At 45.2% G+C, this 19,241-nt stretch overlaps 1 protein-coding gene across 5 annotated transcripts in view; it reads right to left on the bottom strand.

Moving 5' to 3' along the window:
* SH3BP4 (SH3 domain binding protein 4) overlaps nucleotides 1-19,241 on the bottom strand; it is a 159,571-nt gene that overhangs the window by 12,605 nt on the left and 127,725 nt on the right. For all 5 annotated transcript variants that reach the window (XM_050969405.1, XM_050969403.1, XM_050969404.1 and 2 more), the window contains one exon: nucleotides 14,628-16,987. In XM_050969405.1, coding sequence (XP_050825362.1) covers nucleotides 14,628-16,987 — 2,360 coding nt within the window. The remainder of the gene's footprint in view (nucleotides 1-14,627; nucleotides 16,988-19,241) is intronic.

Below are 19,241 nucleotides of genomic sequence, written 5' to 3'. Positions count from 1 at the left end.
AAAAGTCAGCACAAATGTGCTGTTGTACTGAGGGTGCTATTCATGTGCCCCTGATGCAAACATGGCTGAAAGTGAAGCCAGACCAGTGCAGGAAACTAAAGCCAACTGAAGACTTAGCGTTAGCAGAAGGGGCTTGGAGTGGAGACAGAAAGGGAGGACGGCTGTGACAGAGAGAAGCAGCCACAATCCAAGTGGATGCGGTGATGGGTTGAGGAGAGAGAAGGGGATTATGGGACCCACCTCCAGCCCAACCTTGCCCCTTCTGCAGAATGCTGAAGTGAACGATGCAACAAGCAAAAGAACTTGATCAGTTAAAAAGGAGAAAAGAACAAGAATTCTAATGTCCAGAGTCTGTCCAGCACTAAAACAAGGCCAGGGCCCATCAGGGCTGAGCCTTGGTATTCCTTTACCCCCATGAATACGGCTGGAAATTGCCAGCCAATGAATGCAGGCTCCACCACCCCTGGGGCTGAATCTCAGTGAATCGAAGTGGGCTCTGCTCTCTCTACATGACCATTTTCCTCTGCCTTGGACCTCACATAGTCATACGCATGGGAGCTGTGGGAGCACAGCTGGTGCACAACGCCACAAAATCAGAAGGGCTGAGTTTTACATGCATTATGCATGGGGGAAACAATGAGCTGTGCTGTAAGATAGCAGAGAATCAGGCCTCTGGCTCATAGGTAACCCATGTGCTGCAGCACTACAGGGAGCTTCCTTGCTTTATTCCCTAGCACGAGGAGGGCCAAGCGGAGCCTGTTGACTGTTGCTGAGCAGGACAGAACAGCGAGCACCAGCGTGGGGGGTGGTCGGCAGGTGAGACGGGGCGTGAATGAGTAAGGGGCCAGCAGAGTAGAGAGTTTATAAGAGCTTAATGAAAGATTGCAGAACCACAGCACTAGCAGGTCAAGTGTGAGAGACTGGACTGAAAGAGATGAAAAACAGGAAAGGCACCCGGGGGTTTGTCAGGGCAGGACATGTTCACAGCAGCTGAGCAATGTTTCATCCTCGTGCATCTACATCAGAAAGAGTCCATTAGTAACACCATGCACACACGCCCCGCAAAGGCCACAATGCGGCGAGGACCGTTCAGGACAGCAAGAGCAACTGCAATAATCAAAGCAAATACTGCAGATCATCTCTGGTCTTTGGGCAGCTCATCCTTTTTGCTGCAAAAACGCATACAATTAAATCACAGATACATTTGCTTTCAAAGCGATTATTGGTCCAGCTGGGATTAGCAGGGTCACAATAGACCTTAATCCTGAATCAGGCTTTTCTAGCTACACTTGCCGCCTCCCCCCAACCCCCAGTACAAGATAGCAAAACACACTGATTCATCTCTTAAAATACACTCAAGCTATTCTGGTTTCCACTGATATCAGGATAAATCTGCAGCCTGATCATGGCTGTACTATTATTGCCGCTGCTTTAAAGCACTACATTGACAATGTTCATCAAAGTATTCATTAGCCTCAGAGCTCCCTAGCATGCAGTGCAGCACAGAACAGGCTTTGAGATTCAAATAATATTTCAAAGCAGTGCCGACGAAACACATTTAAAAGACATCGAAAGACACAGTATTTGCATCCCAGCTCAAAAAGGCAGAATCCCATTTCCAATCCTCTAATCATGGAAAATAGCATCTGAGCAAAAGGGGAGTGGATTGCCCAGAGGGGAATTCAGTTACAAAGCTTTGGCTGCTATTGAGCGACACATGCACTGCACACAATGGTGTTTGCAGAATCATGCAAATCTCACCTCCTCCCCTCAGATTAATTTACTGACTCTCCTCCACACGCAAGACTCATTTCAGTTTATGGAAAATTCATCGGTATCCCCAAAGGAGACCGCATTGGTTGCAGAGGATGAGAAAGCCATGGGCCTGATTCTCCATCGGCTTATGTGGTCAGCGATGCATTTGGTGTGAGAGAAGTGATGAAGTTTGCAATGCAGCTGACCAGTTGTCCTGGCTGATCCCTGGTGTCCTGCTCATGGCTCTGACACCAACTTGCTGGTGGTTATGGTGAACTCAAACCCATCCCTCGGAGCCTTCCTTTCCCCTTTTGTGAAGTGGGCTAAATGCTTCTTCCCCATGCGAGTGGTAATCCTGAATGAATTAGGGTCTGCCAACTGCTCTACCAGCCCCAGATGGAAGTAGTTATGGAAACGCAGAATGTTTTTTTATTAGTTAGGTTTCAGAATAGCAGCCGTGTTAGTCTGTATCCACAAAAAGAACAGGAGTACTTGTGGCACCTTAGAGACTAACAAATTTATTTCAGCATGAGCTTTCGTGAGCTACTGTTCACTTCTTCGGATGCATAGAGTGGAACACACAGACAGGAGATATTTATACATACAGAGAACATGAAAAGGTGGAAGTAGCCATACCATCTGTAAGAGTCCAATCAATTGAGATGAGCTGTCATCAGCAGGAGAAAAAACCCTTTGAAGTGATAATCGAGATGACCCATAGAAGGTGTGAGGAGAACTCAACATGGGGAAATAGATTCAATTAGTGCAATGACCCAACCATTCCCAGTTATTTTATTAGTCAGTGACTCTTGATGCCATTGTAGTTGCAAAAGACTCTAGAAGTTCGAAGCATCCTGACGCACTGGAGAACACTACTACATTAGTCCGCGTCCCACCTTTCTGCAGTGCCATAAATACAGGTAGCTAGCAGGGGAGGTGGTGGTGCTACGTAATTTTCACTATTAGAAAACCCAGAGCTCTAAAGGGATGCTAAAATAAAGCAGTGATCTAATGTAAAGCTATGATGGAAAAGCTACCCACTGCCTTTGAGAACAATCCAGGAAGGAAGGGGGACATTACTCTGCTTTGTACACTGCATTTCTCTAGGGCCAGGAGCTCTAGCCAGACAGCTGGGATGTGAGTTCACGAACACTTCCCCTCCCACTCCCCAGATTAGAAACCTGCAGCCCCCTAGTGTCATGTGACACTTCTGCTCCACTCCTAGCTACTGATGTCTTGGAAATAAGTCCTTACCTAAGCAGATATTCTCAATGAGGCCATGTATCCCATTCAGAATGCCAGACCCAAGTTATGCGACAGGAAACCCAGCTTGATATGGCCCCAATCCCACACACTCTCTTTTCCTCCTGCCCCCCAGCACAGCATCCCTCCCCACTTTATAGTAGCATCACTTCAGTTCTACCCTGCCCAAGCTTTCGATTTTTGGGGCACTACGGAATTTTGTATTGAACACACCCAATTGCCCTGTGGCCGAGGGCTGGGGGAAGTGACGGAGTTGGAGACAAGCCATGCTTTGCGCACTGGAGAATACATCTCTCTCTCTCTCTCTCCACCTTTGGACAGGGGCAGAGTTGACCCTAAATTTGAGGTAGGAGGGCAATACTCCTTAGTCCACACTCCAACATACCTTGACAGCCACTAGCTGATCCTCCCCACCCCTTTGCAGGATCTGCCAGTACAGCCCAGGCTAGAGAAGGCCATTAGCTTTCCATGTCCACACTTAACTAGTGCCCTGCTGACATAAAGCATATGCCTCACGCTGTCCGGAAGAACAGAGGCCGCTAAACTGTCTGCTAACTGTGGCAGGCCCCCCAGCATCAGGTACGCTGGACACACTGTGAAAGTGATTTTCACAACCAGTTAGAAGCACCGGAGGGGATTTATTTTTTTTAAAAGAAAGTGTAGATTTTGGAACAGCTCTAAATAAAAGCACGATTATACACAGTGTCAGGACACGAGAACCTTTACCCTCTGCACGAGTAATGGGAGAACCTAAAAGCTTAGCATCAAAAGCAGCTGGCCTTTGATTATAACAGGCAGTTCAGTCAGAGGGGGCTATTACCCCATACCTTTCATTTTGTGCATTTCACCTGGGCCAAACAGAAGTGCTGTGGCACCATTTTGCCTGATTGAGGAATTTAGGTTCCTCCTGGAATTTAAACACTAAGAACCTTGCAGCCAAAGGCACATGTGCAGCTGTTCTATGTCCATATTAACACTGAGGAGCTTTGGAGTGAGTACTATGTTGCTGCTCTGCAGCTTTGTGCTAATTCAGCTGACTGGGGTTGAGCCCAAGAAGTGGGTAGGATGCTGCTGCAGCGCCCTTGGGATGGGAGGTCATGGGCAAGCTATTCCTTTGCCTTCTCAGCTCACATGTGTTTGATGCATTGAGACAATCATCCAGGGCCTGATCTTCTCCCAGCGGAACAATTCCCGTCAACATTAGTGTGTGAAGTGCATCAGGCTCCTTAATTCTCAACTGGGCCTTGCCTCCACCCTGGCCCCTACATGACACTATCAGCATATAGGGGACTCAGCTGGTCAGGAGAGAATTCCCCCAGCATGAGCCTAGTAGGGCTACATGCGTGACCCAATGCTGCCCCAGGGAGAAAGCCTGGTAGCACCCAGCACTATGGCAACTTGTTTAAACTTACACCACTGCTGTTTTGGCCCTGCACCAGCCCAGAATGCAGGTGGTGCAAAAGAGGCATGAGGCCACCTTTAGCTCTCTGCTACTCCGAAGCTGCATGTCTCAGGAGGCGCTGCATAAGGTGTGCACTTACTTTGTCCCTAGAATATAACTGTTACTCTGAGGACATCAACAGTGCCAGAACCTGTTTCCAGAGATCTGAGTTCAAACAACTACTCCTCCTCAAACAGCCTGATTTAATGGGATGGAAAATTCATTTTTGTACAAACCTCAGTACTAGCTAACCATCGTACTGTGCATGAGAAGTTATAACATGCTGTGATTTTCTTCTCTTCTAGCATAACTAGTAGCACCCTGAAATACTGAATGTCAGGAAAGCAATATATTGCTAGAAAGGGCAAGAATGATAAAAACACTAGAAATTCCAAAGGGAAGTCATTATCTCAAAGATACAACTCTGAAGAACCTGGCAGTATAGTTACTGCCTAGTGAATCCACTAGAGTTTCACTTCATTACTCCTTCTAGCAGCAACAGCTAGCAGGACATGCTGAGCTACTGGGCAAAACGTTAAGAAGCAGATAAGTGCCTATATCACTTTGAAAAAATGCTATTTCGGAGAGCGTTACTCATTCTCTAACCGAGGCTTGGCGTGAACTGTGAGTACATACGAGGCCTCTGAACTAGGAGCACGCTGGGCATCTTAAAACCGAAGGAGAACAAGAACTGCTACTGTTCTGAACCAATTCTGCAGTGCCCCTTGTCTTTAGTGGGTCTGGGAACTAGTGCATCATACATATGCCTCAGCTGAGGAGGGCACTTCAGCACATGCTTCAGGGCTTCACCGGCTCAGGAACTTGTTTTCTGCTCTTCCTAGAGCGAGACATGCAGTGTCTTTTCTGATTTTGACATGATCTTTGCAGGGGAGGCTGTGAAAGAGTTATCTATTTGATTGGACGGCCTACCTTCTGAAGACAGTCCCTTTCCCCCCCTCAGGTATTACTGCTAATGCTAGATCAAAAACTGACTATTAACAAGAAGCCTGGATGATGACACGGAGTTCACTTTTTTGCCTCATCAGCTTAGAGTTGAATTCCCAGGCCCAATGGAACACGAGTGATCATCTAGTCTGAGCTCCTGCATAACACAGGCCAGAGAACTCCCCCGGAATAACTCCTTATGGAACTAGAGCCGAGATTTCTTAGAACAGCCAATCTTGATTTAAAAATAGCTAGTGAAGGAGAAACTACCACAACACTTGGTAAATTCTTTCAGTGGTTAACGACTCACCCTGTTAAAAATTTACCCCTTATTTCCAGTCTGAATTTGTCTAGCTTCAGCTTTCAGCTATTGGGTCATGTTAGACCTTTCTCTTCTAGGTCCATTGATGAATATTTTCCCCCAAGTAGGTATTTATAGACTAATCAAGTCAACCATTAACTTTCTCTTTATTAAGCTAAATAGACCGACCACCTTGAGTCCATCACTATAAGGCATGGTTTCTAAAACGTCCATCATTTTTGTGGCTCTTCCACAAGAATGATAAAATGTATCATTAATATCATCCAATTTATCAACCTCCTTCTTGAACTGTGAACACCAGAACTGGACACATGATTCCAGCAGCATCATTCCCAGATACAGAGAGAAAAAAATATCTCCACTCTTACTCAAGATTCCTGTCTGTGCATCCAAGGATTGCACTAGCCCTTTTGACCATCGCATTGCACTGGGAACGCATAGTCAACTGGTTATTCACCATGACCCTAGAGTCCTTCCTTCCCAGGAGTTCCCCCATCTTGTAAAATACAGCCTACATGCTGTTCCTAGATGCATCCATTTGCATTTGGTTGTATTAAAAAAAACACATTGTTTGCTTGAGCCCAGCTTAGTAAGTGATCCAGATGACTCAATCAGCAACCTCTTCTCTTCATTATTTACCACTCCCCCAGTACGCATCACCTGCCAACTTTACCACTCATCATTTTGAGAAGTACTTCCATTCCAAACTATTTGTAGGTAGGCAGTTTTGCACACTGCTTCTTCACTTTTGGAAAGTCATTTTTCTTGACTTTAGGATTATAGAAGCCTGTATTTATTGCTTTTCCAAACCAAAAACCAATTTGGAAGTGAAATGGTGAGATCAGAGTTTAATCCATGGGATTCTTCTTGAGAGCAGATACTGGACAAAAAAGAAAGATCATATAAATGGATACAAAAGAAATCACCACTTTTTAAATTTTAATAAAATATTACCCTTGAATTCTCATGCCTTGAGTCTTTCCTTAGATCAAGCCAAATCATAATTGCTCTGGAAGCACAGGAGGATTATACATCTAAAACTGATTTCTGAAGAAGTATCCACTTGCTCCAGGACGCGAGCCCATCTTTTATCGAGAGCATCTTTCACAGTCAAAAACCTTAAGTGGACTGAAGCCTTCATGTAGAAGGCTGCGGTTGGTGCTAGCAACTCAAAAGATTTAAGACTCTCTGGGAGCAGTAGGTTTTTGGCAACTAGCAAGTCTCACTGTTATTTCATTATCTTGTGAATACTCAGACAGAGAGAGCGTTTTCATCTTTTCCTTCTCATGTAGGTGAGGCACAGCAGCAACAAGGCCTACAAGCCATCTGTGCCCTTTAGAGCCAAAGACAATGAGTCCAAAGTAAAACCCATTTAACTACTACAGTTCTTCACTGCAATAAAACAAACTAAAAGAGCTCCCGAAGCATTTAAGAAGATGAGTAAATATTTAATTTTGGTCTTATAAAGAGTCCGTTTACATCCATTAAACAGAACTACAAACGCTGAAAACAGGCTGTTTTTAAGGCAAAACCATAACCACTGTCTTAACCCCTTAGAGAATTTTCTACCTTCCCACCTCCACTCTCACACAACTTTCCCAGTAAGCAAAGTCATGCAGCGCCTCCTAATGTCACCAAATCCAGGTCCAGAGAAACCACAAGGAGGAATACACAGTCCAGGGCCAAACTCCCCTGCCATGAGGATGTCTTGCCACCAGCTCTGTCTCATTTACAGCAAGAGGGGCTGTTTGCTGGAGCAACTCAGATGATCCAAAGTGCCCCAGTAGCACACTGGAAAAGATGCAATCTTTGAGGTATCCAAAGTATTTAGGACTTTCAAAGTCAAGTCAGCATCTTATACTTCATCTGGAAATGCAGTAGCCAGCACAGATCACAGCAGCAGCAAAAACTCTAGGGAGTTTACCACTCAGGGTATGTTTTCATAGAATCATAGAAGATTAGGGTTGGAAGGGACCTCAGAAGGTCATCTAGTCCAACCCCCTGCTCAAAGCAGGACCAATTTCCCTGCATTAGCCTGGGCTATTACACCCCTAACTCCCCACCCCTCTGTCCACACACAAAACCCTTTCACCTGAGTTTGGTGGTGCTTGAAACTTGGGCTAGCTGGCCTGGCTGGAGTGTGGAGCTCAGGTGCCACTTACACTCCGATTGGTAACGCGGCCACATTGCAGTGAGGAAGCAGACTAAGTCGCTCAGTGCCGATAGTTCTCGAATGCCTTCACACAATTCCCCCATATGGCCAGAAGGACAGACACGTGCTCCACAATTCAACGGGAGGCGGGGGTGGGGGGAAGGGGGAAGAGGACTCAGAGCAGCACAGCTGACTGCAGTACAAAGAACCATGGAATATGTCCCCAGAAGTCCTAGCAATACACCCGGGGAATGCAGCACCAGTGAGGAGGACACAGTAACTCAGGTGGGGCCTTGCAGTGTGGCTGCTCACATCTAGGCTACACTAACCCAGTGGCCCAGACTGTGGTGCCCATTGCCCAAGTAAGCTTGTTTGGGAACGCAAACCTTTAGCCAGACTGGTTTTTGCAGCGCTCAGGTGGTGGGTGACTTTTTAAGTCCTGTTTACTTCGAGCTGGATCTGTGTAACCAGAAAGCTCCAGCCAAAATTTTCAGCAGATTAGTGATTCTGGGTCCTTCAGTTTTTGGGTGCCTGATTTTTCATGGTGTGCTGACCAAGCACCAGCTCAAGGTGCCTCCACCTGGGACCCAAAAGCTACTAGCTGTCACTTTTCAACATTTAGGGTACAGCTGGGATAACAGCAGGTAATGGACTCTCTCCTGAGCTATAAACCCTTCCAGTGGTTCTGAACTCTTAACATTACACAAGCCTGTTCCGATCTCTCCCACCACCCTGCTAATTGGGTTCCTGGCTTCGTTTTGTACGCTCCTTTGCACATGTGAGCATGCGTGCACAGTTCACAGGGATCAGGAAACTTCTATGTATCTTTAACAATTATTTTTAAAAAACCCACCAACGCACTGGCGAAGGTTGGACGACTCTACTCTAAATGAATTGTCTTTGTAACGTCCCGCTTTTTGGATCAGGATTTTAATAAAGCTGCATTCAAAAAGCAAGACAAATCTGGTTATTTTTAGAGGAAGCTCAGTAACTCCCCAAGAGTCAGGAGATTCTGGTACCCTCAGGAAATAAGTAAAGGGAAAAATACAGCTGCTGAACATCTGTGAGGGCCAACAATGAGGAACAGAATTTGGCCTGTAGGAAAGAACTGATTGCAGGTATATTCCTGTAAGATTGCAGAAATGTGGGAGTCCATGGATTTTTTCAAACCCTCTCTCTTCCATTGTTAAACACTCATTTGCCTGAAAATCTCACCCCCAACTTTGAATGAAGAGTTTCCTTGGCAGGAAAGTTGTAGGGGGAGACCCAAAATCTGTTTTTGCTTTTGAAACAGAAGAGACTCTTGGAGAGCTCTGAGGAAAGGTCATGATCACCAGACGGCGCTGAAGTTAGGGATGGGTTAAACTGGCCTATCTGTGGGAAACGGGTTCATCTTGGCGTTCTTCCATCCTACATCTGTTCCCTTTGGATTAGTGCTTATATCTCACAGTACTGCCCCCCGCCTCACGATATTCCTCTTTTCAGCTATAAAAATAGCTCATGGCCCTTGAGTAGCCTGTCCCATTTGGCCTTTCGCATCAAGGATTCTGTCTGAATTCCTTTCCACCTGTCCCTTTCTTAAAGTAGAATTTGTGCTTCTTTGTTCTTTTATTAAACACAAAGGTTTTTTTTTCTGATGCATCCATACCCTTTTCCTTTTGAGCAGAGGCCTTCTCAGCAAGAACCCTTCTTAAGGGTTGCTTTTCCTTTGACTAAGAACTTGTGCTTTGAAGCTTTTCAATGATCTCTTGAGACACTTCAGCATTTGGGTTGCCATTTTCCATTCCTATCAATGCCCTTCTGTACAAAGATGACTGGAACTTCGTGTCCCAGTCACAGGCCCATTCCCACAGGCTCAAGCAAGATTGCTGCCTGCACTTAAAGACACAAATGGAGGAAAACCACAAGCAGGTATTAAGAGGATCCTCTCTCTGGTGGATGGCAATTTAAACTGTCTAAACAGACAGTTAGGTAGAAGGCAGATGGAGTAACCTGCCATGACCGATTTTTAAGAGCAGGTTAGACAAACACCTGTAAGGGATGGTCTAGACAATACTTAGCTCTACCTTGAGTGCAGGGGACTGGACTAGAGACCTCTCAAGGTCCCTTCTAGTCCTACGATTCTGTGATGTACAAAAATAAAGTAGCACCTGTACTCAAAGTAACAAAAAACTGACATATGAAGCAAAGGGAAGTAAGGCCTGTCAGTCTCTTGGGAAGTATAGAGAGGAAGTGCAGGGGCAGAATATTCTCTCATTGACTACAGAAGAACAAGCCATACATGGTTGGGAGCAGAGACGGGGACAAGATTACACCAGGTTTGTGCATGAATGAGAATCCTGGCCTATGTAAAACCCTTCCCCCTACTTATCATTCTCATTCACTTCCCTGCTGAGGCGAACGTTTCCATGTCAGTAGTAACAGACTGATGTTTTGCTACTTCTGCGTCGTTAGGATCGCACAACTGAGCAAGGAGGCTGGGCTCAAAACGCCCCCTGGCTCAAGTGGACAACAAAGAGTCTTGAAAACACCCATTGACAACACAGATCTGAGCTAGTTCCTAGGCAAAGCCTCTTCACGTTCACTCCACAGCCTGCATCTCTGCTAGACTTCATAAGTTATCAAATCAGAAGGGGATGCTACAGCTTTAAGACACTTCAGCTAAAAACGTCGCTCCTGTCTGTCAGAAATCTTCATCCATGGAGCAGAGGGATGTGCCAGGCAGCTCTCTGTCACCCTAACAGAGCAGCAGAGCTGGAATGGTGTGGCAGGAAGGAAAGAAAACTTGAAAACCCGATTCCCGGCCTTCCCCCACCTTCATACACCACAATATATAACCCTGTGCTGGAGACAAGAACCCAGCATCTTTCTTGGACCTCAAACTAGCCTCAGTCCCCTCCCCCACCCACTCAGCATTTGTCATCCTTGCTTTAGCCTTGTTTAAGCCTAAAATTTTCTTTTTAATATAATTTCTTGTCCACCTGCTGCTTCTCTTCCTATTGGCTGGCTTCTGCACAGACTCTGCATGGCTGCTAAGTTTAAACTATGGGATTTTAGCTATCAAAAGTTTAACACTGCAGATTGTGGGATGATTTACAAAGGATCAAAGTGACAATTTAAATATGTCTAAACCCATCTATCTGTCACAGAAAGCTCTAGTTCGACAGCACTATTTATTTTTTTAGTTTCCCTCAATCAATTATATGAGCAACTTTCACTGCTAAGTTACAACAGACAACATACCTGAATTTGAGGAAATCTTGACTGAGCTTTTCAAATCAATCCAGGAGATTTAGATACGTTAGACTTAATAGCTGATGTTTCAAAATGCTCTAGACCAGTGGTTCTCAAAGCCGGTCCACCGCTTGTTCAGGGAAAGCCCCTGGCGGGCCAGGCTGGCTTGTTTACCTGCCATGTCCACAGCTTCGGCTGATCGCAGCTCCCACTGGCCGCGGTTCGCCGCTCCAGGCCAATGGGGGCTGTGGGAAGCGGTGTGGGCCGAGGAATGTGCAGGTCGCCCTTCCCGCAGCCCCCAATTGGCCTGGCCAGTGGGAGCCACAAATCGGCCGAACCTGCAGATGCAGCAGGTAAACAAACTGGCCCCGCCTGCCAGGGGCTTTCCCTGAACAAGCGGCAGACCAGCTTAGAGAACCACTGCTCTAGACTGCTTTGAAAAGTTCAACCATAATTTTATGATTATTTATTCACTTTTAATTAGTTCATTAGGCAGCTCCTGTGATCATGTGAATTCCAGTGAAACTCAAAGGGCTCCATCACTTTCTCTTTGGGGGTCCAATATTTTCCCATTCTCCACAGTGATATCAGATGTAGGTAGGAGTTTTGAAAAGAGCTTTTTTAATTCTGCTGAGGTATCAGAGGGAATAGTCACAAATGAATCCCTGAACACACTAGATTGGGGAGCCATTACTCAACTACATCCTTTCTTCATGATAATGAACACAGCTTACACCTAATCCTCAACACTCACTCCTATTAAATGACAAAGATGTGAGTTATTACATATTTCGACCCATTTCATCTATGAGTAATTTAGTTCCCAGGCCTGAAACCACCAAGAGAAGCTTTTGCTACTCAATAGTTAAGTTTCCATTTAAAAAATGTGATTCTCTGTTGCTTAGTTATCTGCTTTTGTGAAAGACACCATTTCAAGAATGAGGAGTGCCGCAAAACTGGTCTAAAATACAAGCCCTGAATGTCTTTGGCTTGTTTCCTGTGAACCACACAGAGATCCACTCTGCAACAGCAAATTTTCAGTGAGATTTTCTAAGGGCAACTAAGCGAGAATCACAGGATTCAAGTTTCCCCTGAATGTAAACAGAAGTTTATTAGAACATCGCTGGTTAAGCCATATTTTTAGATATTCTGTATGAGTACAGACTATCACGGCTACCCCTCTGATACTGTATGAGTACTCCATTGGTCAGGATGAGCCACCTAAATTCAAGCTGCTATAAGCACCCAATATGCCTACTTAATCCACCTAATATGTTTAGAAGATGTTCAGGCAAAGAGAAGCAGCAAACAGATTCCTGATTAAACATAACTAGCAGGAAAAGGTTTTTCGCCTTCCCCTGCAGCGTGGGGCACGGGTTGCTTGCTGGTGGTGTCTCTGCAGCTTGAGGTCTTCAAACCATTTTTGAGGATTTCAATAACTCGGTCCTGGGATAGGGGTTGTATAAAATTGGATGGGTGGGGTTCTGTGGCCTGCCTTGTGCAGGAGGTCAGACTAGATGATCAGATTGGTCCCTTCTGACCTATGAGTCTATGAGTCTAAAATCTTTGTTTTTTAATCCTATATAAAAGTGAAGATGTAGAATTCTTTCTTCCCAGTTGCAATATTTATAAGAACTCTTTGCTATACTTCAGTGCACGAGGTTTTTCAATTGACAGTTAACCAGCATATTCCAGTACAGGAGTCATTTTTAAATGTCTTGCTATATGCCAGTTTGCTGTCTTATTACAGGCTCCCACATAAAACCTCCAAACGGCTGTTGAGGGCCAACAAGCTTTAACAAGCTCTTTTTGTTTTAAGTTGTTTCACCTCTACGACTCTTCATGGTATTTCTTAAAGTAGATATTTATTCCTGGCTTCAGAGCACTAATGACCACTTTAAAGTCAAAGACTACTGAAGTTAGTGGAACAATTTCCAATTACTCCAATGAGCTTTGGATCGGCTACCTTTTAAAATAAACACATACGTCTACGTATCTACCTAAAAGCCCACAGAGGCTCTGAACATACAGTGTCCACCACTCAGAGAAGGGTTGTGAAGTGCCTCTACAGCTATGCAACCATCAATGCACCACCCTCCAATCTGGAGGCATAGCTTCATTTGCATTTTGATTAACATTTTAACTGTGGAACAAAGAGCAGCCTGTTCAAGATGTTTCACTGCAGCTGTGGTGCAGTATCCCACTATGGTTTACTGATCACGGTAATTCCCTATGCTGTTAGGGAACAGAAGACTTATATAAACGGCCCTAACAGCTAAGTCATTTTCACTGAACTCCACCGAGAGGCAAAGTTGTCTACTGGATGGTGCACTGGAAGGAATGACAGGAGATCTGGGCTGGATTCCCAGGTTAGCCACCAACCTAGTGAGAGACTTGGGCCTTGACTACACTTGAGAGCTACAGCACCGTTAGTGGCTTTATAGCGCTGTAACTCACTCCTCGTCCACACTGGAAAGGCACATACAGCGCTGTATCTCCATGGCTACAGCACTGCTTGTACTCCACCTCCACGAGAGGAATAAAAAGAGTATAACGCTGCTGCTGCAGCGCTGGGGTACCAGTGTAAACAGGGAATAATCTTAGCACGCTGTTACTGACCTCCAGAAGCTTCCCATAATGCTTTTAAGAGAAGATAACTTTGTTCTGTTGTGATGCCTCTCTTTGTTTTGTTGTGAACTCCGGGCTCTAGAGCTGCTTATCAAAAGAAACAAACACAGCCCATTTGCTGTGAATGAGTGGAGGCAGGGGGCTTCCTTTGGAAAGCTTGAGGAGAGAAGCAGTGTGGTGGGTAGGGGTCCATTTTGGAGCAGCTGCTTATCTGGTTTGTGAGGAAAAAAAACCAACAGTTGCTGTTTGCTTTCAGTGAGTGAAAGAGGGGTGGGGAGGGGGTCAGAACTTGCAAGGCAGGGAGCCGACACAGTGTCAGCTCCAAAAATCCACTCTCTCTCTCCCCCACGCTCCCTGTACACACACCCCTTTTGAAAAGCACGTTGCAGCCACTTGAACACTGGGATAGCTGCCCGTAATGCACCGCTCCCAATGCCGCTGCAAATGCTGCCAATGTGGCCATGAGAGTGCGCTGGCAGCTGTCAGTATGGACAGACTGCAGCGCTTTCCCTACTCAGCTGTACAAAGACAGGTTTAACTCCCAGCGCTGTACAGCTGCAAGTGTAGCCATACCCTCAGACAAATCATTTCACCTTTCTGTGTCTCCTTGCCATGTTGGCTGTTCAGGGTAAGGACTCTGTGTATGTACAGCACCTAGCACACTGGGGTCCTGATCCCACTTGGGGATTTCTAGGCCCTGCTGTAATATGAACGTAGTGAAGGATAGCCAGTTTCCCATCAAAACATGCTGCAAAAAACCCACACGTTCAGATGTACTTTTGTTTGTATGGACTGTTTACAAAACACATTGCATTCCTGTTTCTACTCCCAGTTCAGAACACATCTCTTAATAGATTAAGAATCTCTCCGGCAGGCTGAGTACTCACCGCCATTAGCTCTTTCTGGAAAGATTTCCTCTCCTTGTTCTCGGTATTATTGCAGTCTTCTTTCAGCTTCTCCAGAACTGAGGCTACCCGTTCCGACTCGCTGTCTAGTTCTGCTCGACAGAAGAAAGTGAGCGGCAAGTTCGTGTATCCCAAGGCATCTGCGAATGTGCGCCAGCTGCTGATGTTCTCCATAAGCAGAGTCCTGACTGAGGCGTAGATGTAGGTCAGAAATTTGCAAGGCCTCAGGATTTGCTCAAGCAATGCACTGGTGGTGAGATCAGGTCCAGAAAAATAGCTGGGCTTGACTTTCCCAACCACTAGCACGTTTTTGGCGTGAACAAGGCCGATTTTTCCTTGGTAGTAGCCAACGTACCATTCCTTGGTCCACAGCTGGCCTTTCAGTTTGATCTTCTCTTCACTGAGCAGCGCTATGACATCCCCTTTCTTATATTCCAGTAAATAATGGTTCTTGTTTTGGCGCACTACAGTTTTAAGCAGTTTGCCGTACTTCAGGCTCACAACTGGCCGCTCCTGAAAGACAGGATATCTGTTAGTGGCAGCGAGGGAGGACAGAATGATCTTCCCAATCTCATTCTTCTTGAGGAACCTTCTCTGCCCAGTGGACTTGATGGCACTTTTAGGAGGTGGCTGTGGTGTTTGCACACAGAACTGGGTCAATATGGCGTCCTTGTCATCCTTGACCTGTATCCTCAACGTGAAGTCTGAGAGCTCATTGAAGTCATGGGACATAATTGGGAAGATGAGGCGGCTGACTTTTCCCAGCTTCATCTGGAATCCTCTGACGATTTTGGCTTGTTCACTGGCCTTCACTTCATAATTAGTCATGTTGGAAAACATGCAGAGTTTCAGGTCCTGGGGCTGGGCCAGAGTGAACTGGTGCTTTCCCCACAGCTGCAGGGCCACGGGCGCCACGCCGTGGATTTGCCGTGTAACCTCGGTCACTAAGAGAGTCTTTGGCGCACACTCATGTCCAAAAATAGCCACTATGGTTTTAAAAGAAGGATGGATGTGTTTGGGACCATAGACACCCACTGTGATCTTTTTACTGATGTAGTCCCAGACAGTGTAAGGATATATGACATTCTGTCCTTGGGCTACAACGGCTATATACATACAAGGTTCCAGGTTATCCAATTGCACCTGTATCGTGTCTCCATAGGAATAGCTGAGTTGCATTGGTGTATAGGGTCCTTCTTTTGTGTCACTCCGCAGGCACTGTAATCCCACCAAGCTCTGACTCACAATGTCATTCTTGACCTCCGCCGACACTTTCACATCCAACATGATAACTGTTTTTACCTCCATGTTGCTCAGTTTAATCTCCAGCACCGGGCTTATGGTGCTGCATTTGTCACTGTTGAGCTCCAGGGGTGGGTCTAACAGGGCTTTCATGGAGATCTGCTGTGTCTCCCCTGGTGAGACGTGTCCTTCTGGCACATGGATGCTGATGTTAGTATCTGGGAGCTGAACTGCTCCACCAGAACTATCCAGCTTGCAGACGATGCTGGTCTCCACAGGTTGTGTCTGACCCCAGCCAGGATTCTGGCCAAGCAAGTCCAAGTCGTGGCACGACCGTGCCAGCTTCCTGTGGTTCAGCCAGGCAGTTCTAAAATCTTCCCTGCTCTGGAACTGCTCTGGGGTAGGCGATTTTAATCCAGTAAAAAACCCCGATGATGCTGGCATTTCTGATTTTGCCTGAAGGACAGACAGCTCTGACAAACTGTATGAGCGTTTACTTCTGAAGAAGGGATTGTCCCGCCTCACAGGCTGTTCGAACTCCAATCCATTTGTGGATGGAAGTTCAGCGAAGATGTTACTTATGCTGTTGTTCATTGCAGAACTGGCCCCTGTAAACGGAGGAGCCGTGTCAAACAGCAGTAAGTCCACAGTTGTTTTGGGGGTGCACTCTTTTTCTGAGCTGGGCGTCATTTGCAAATTCCCATTCAGAAACGGGTTGGTTTGGACCCCGTTTAAGAAAGGGTTGTTACTGTAGGTGTTGGCAGAGTTTCTCCTTATGTCAGTCCACTCTCCAAGCAGATCTAGCTCTCGTTCTCCTTCGTCAGGGCTTTCGAGCAGATTGTCTATCATGCCACTGTCAGTGAAGGAAGAGTTGCGGTAGTTTACAGGCTGGACATAGGAGGAAGGTATGTATCCCATTTCCGTGGTATTATGAGCATACCACCACTCGCCTCCCGAGGTATCCAAGACATAGAGGTGGTCACCCTTGGAGAATTTTAAGGTTGTGAAGTTAGTTGGGCAATAGTCCTTGATTGCTACAACTTCCTTTGCATTTCCAAAAGGCGTGGGATTGTCTACCAGCAAGGCACTAGGAGAAGGCACTGCAAAGTGAAAAGAAACAAGCGTCACAAGCAACCTGCAGAAGTCATAACAGTTACTTACTAAACCTTAATCTTGGAAAAGCAATCCAATTACTTTGACCAGTGTAGGCCAGACAAGTTTTATCATATCATCTGATCATTTTACTTCTTCTAATCTCTTTAAAATTCATCCACCCAGTACTTTGGATGCTTTGACATGTAGTGAGAGAGAGCTTCTGTCCTGAAGATCTTACAATCTAAAGAGACCAGACAGTCCAAGGGCTGGAGGGAAACCAGAGATGTGGCTTGGCCAACATCATCCAGCAACCCAGTGGCAGAATCGGGACTAGAACCCAGAACTCCTGATTCCCAGTCCAATAACTTACCAATTAGACCACATTACCTCTCCTTTCAAGTAAGGGCCTAACAACCTCTTCTACAGGAGAATTTGACACTCCATGCTCTTAAGTCAGTGCGTGGAAAGAAGGAAAAGGCTCAGGATAAATGGCACATAAAGGAGATGATTTAATGGGGTTTTATCAGAGTTTTAAAGGAGTCAGACGTTGGGGACATCTTTTACCAACAGAATCAGCCTGTCTAGTTGATTTCTTAATCTGGTGCCTGTTACCTTAGAATCTGATCAACTAAAAACAAACAAGTTTTATAGTCTGCAACCCTGGTGACTGCTGCACAGGGTCAGCAATATCTTAAAATGCTCTGGCTGATGATTCTTTGTAATCACAGATTGCTCGTGGGCTCAGTTAAATAGTATTACCAACAAGAAAGTCAAGGCTGGGGAGGGAACATCTGTTCTTGGACCAACTTTTGTCGGAGAGAGAGAGAGAGAGAGGCTCTTGAGCTTACACAGAGCTCTTCCTCAGGTCTCTGATGATCAAGAATGATGTAAACAAAATACCAGCCTTCTAAAATTCATATTCTCCTGAATTGATTGTGGAAGGAGACTTCTTTAAAAAAAAAAAAAAAATTTTAGGATTTATTCACAAGGACAGATACCAATAAAATCAATCCTTCAACTAGGCCCCCGCTCCAGCAAAACCAACTCATATTGGTCTTTAAATACGTGCTCAAGTCCTCATTATCGTCAGTGTGCTCGTCTTAGTCAAAGCGCTAGTCACTTGCTACAGAGTTCTGGCCTTTTTATTTTTTGTTCTCTGACCAAAATCAGCCTGTTTTCAGCATTTCCCTCCCCAACGTTTGCATTTCAAGGCTATTTAATAAAAATTAACTTCATGTCCAAAGAGAGGTCCATGTAATGGGAGCTCCCAAAATAAACACTGCAGTTTGCTACTGCTGTATCATCAAGAATTAACCAGTGTTTCCGAACTCATTTCCAATCGTAGTATTCAGCCGCAGGCCAAACTGCATAGTATTTTACCATACTAACAGAGCTCCTGATACCTAAAGCAATAAAATACAGCCTACAGGTGGTCAGCTTTTTTGCATCCACAGTTGGACCATGTTTGCTGCAATAAACGTTAAAGTAAAACTTGGATCTGTCACCAGCATTTTGTTATCTTGCTAGACAAACAAAAGAGATTTTTGCCTAAGGGAAAAAAGTTCACTTTTGTACGTACACACAGCCAAAATAAATAAATAAATATACATAAAAATCTACTTTTAAAAAATTGTTCAAACTGGATTATCCCAGTATCAAAGCTGAGGCAGAATCAAGATTCCGCCCCTCAAAATAAAAGGGTCATAGAAATTAATTCATGCATAAAGCCATTAGCCCAATGTAACTCTATGCTGCCTGAATGTAATGGTTTTAAAAACAGAGAAGGCACTTGAAAGGTTATTTTGATAAGCATATGTTACAACATGACGCTGTTATATCAGAAAAAAATTCAAGAAGTAAAGCTCCCAGGCGGTCTTTAAACACCTCTGCTAGCTCTTAGCTATCGCAGCACATACAGTATACAATATTACACATTGATCTGACATTCCCTGAAGTAATGTAGGCACAAAAAGGGAACATGGCTGAAATTTAAATGTTTTCTTTAAGAGACTTAGGGGTCCCTTTGCTTTCTACTGTTGCCTTGTGCTACCTTAGATGGGGGAACATCTTACTTTAAACACAAAAAATGTAGCTCCGCTACTGTAATTCCAGAAACTTTATAAAGTTTAAGGACAAACTCCTGCAAAGATGGGGCTTGACAGTATATGTCAATGCCAAAGAGCTGTTACTGTTGCTGAAAATTCCAGATGACAAGCCATGATCGACTTAAAAAACACTGAGATCTCCAACTATGGGAAA

This window comes from Gopherus flavomarginatus, chromosome 10, assembly GCF_025201925.1.
Source record: "Gopherus flavomarginatus isolate rGopFla2 chromosome 10, rGopFla2.mat.asm, whole genome shotgun sequence".
Taxonomy (NCBI): Eukaryota; Metazoa; Chordata; order Testudines; family Testudinidae; genus Gopherus; species Gopherus flavomarginatus.
The sequence above is the reverse complement of the archived record's forward strand: the minus strand, read 5'-3'. Positions and strand labels throughout refer to the sequence as shown.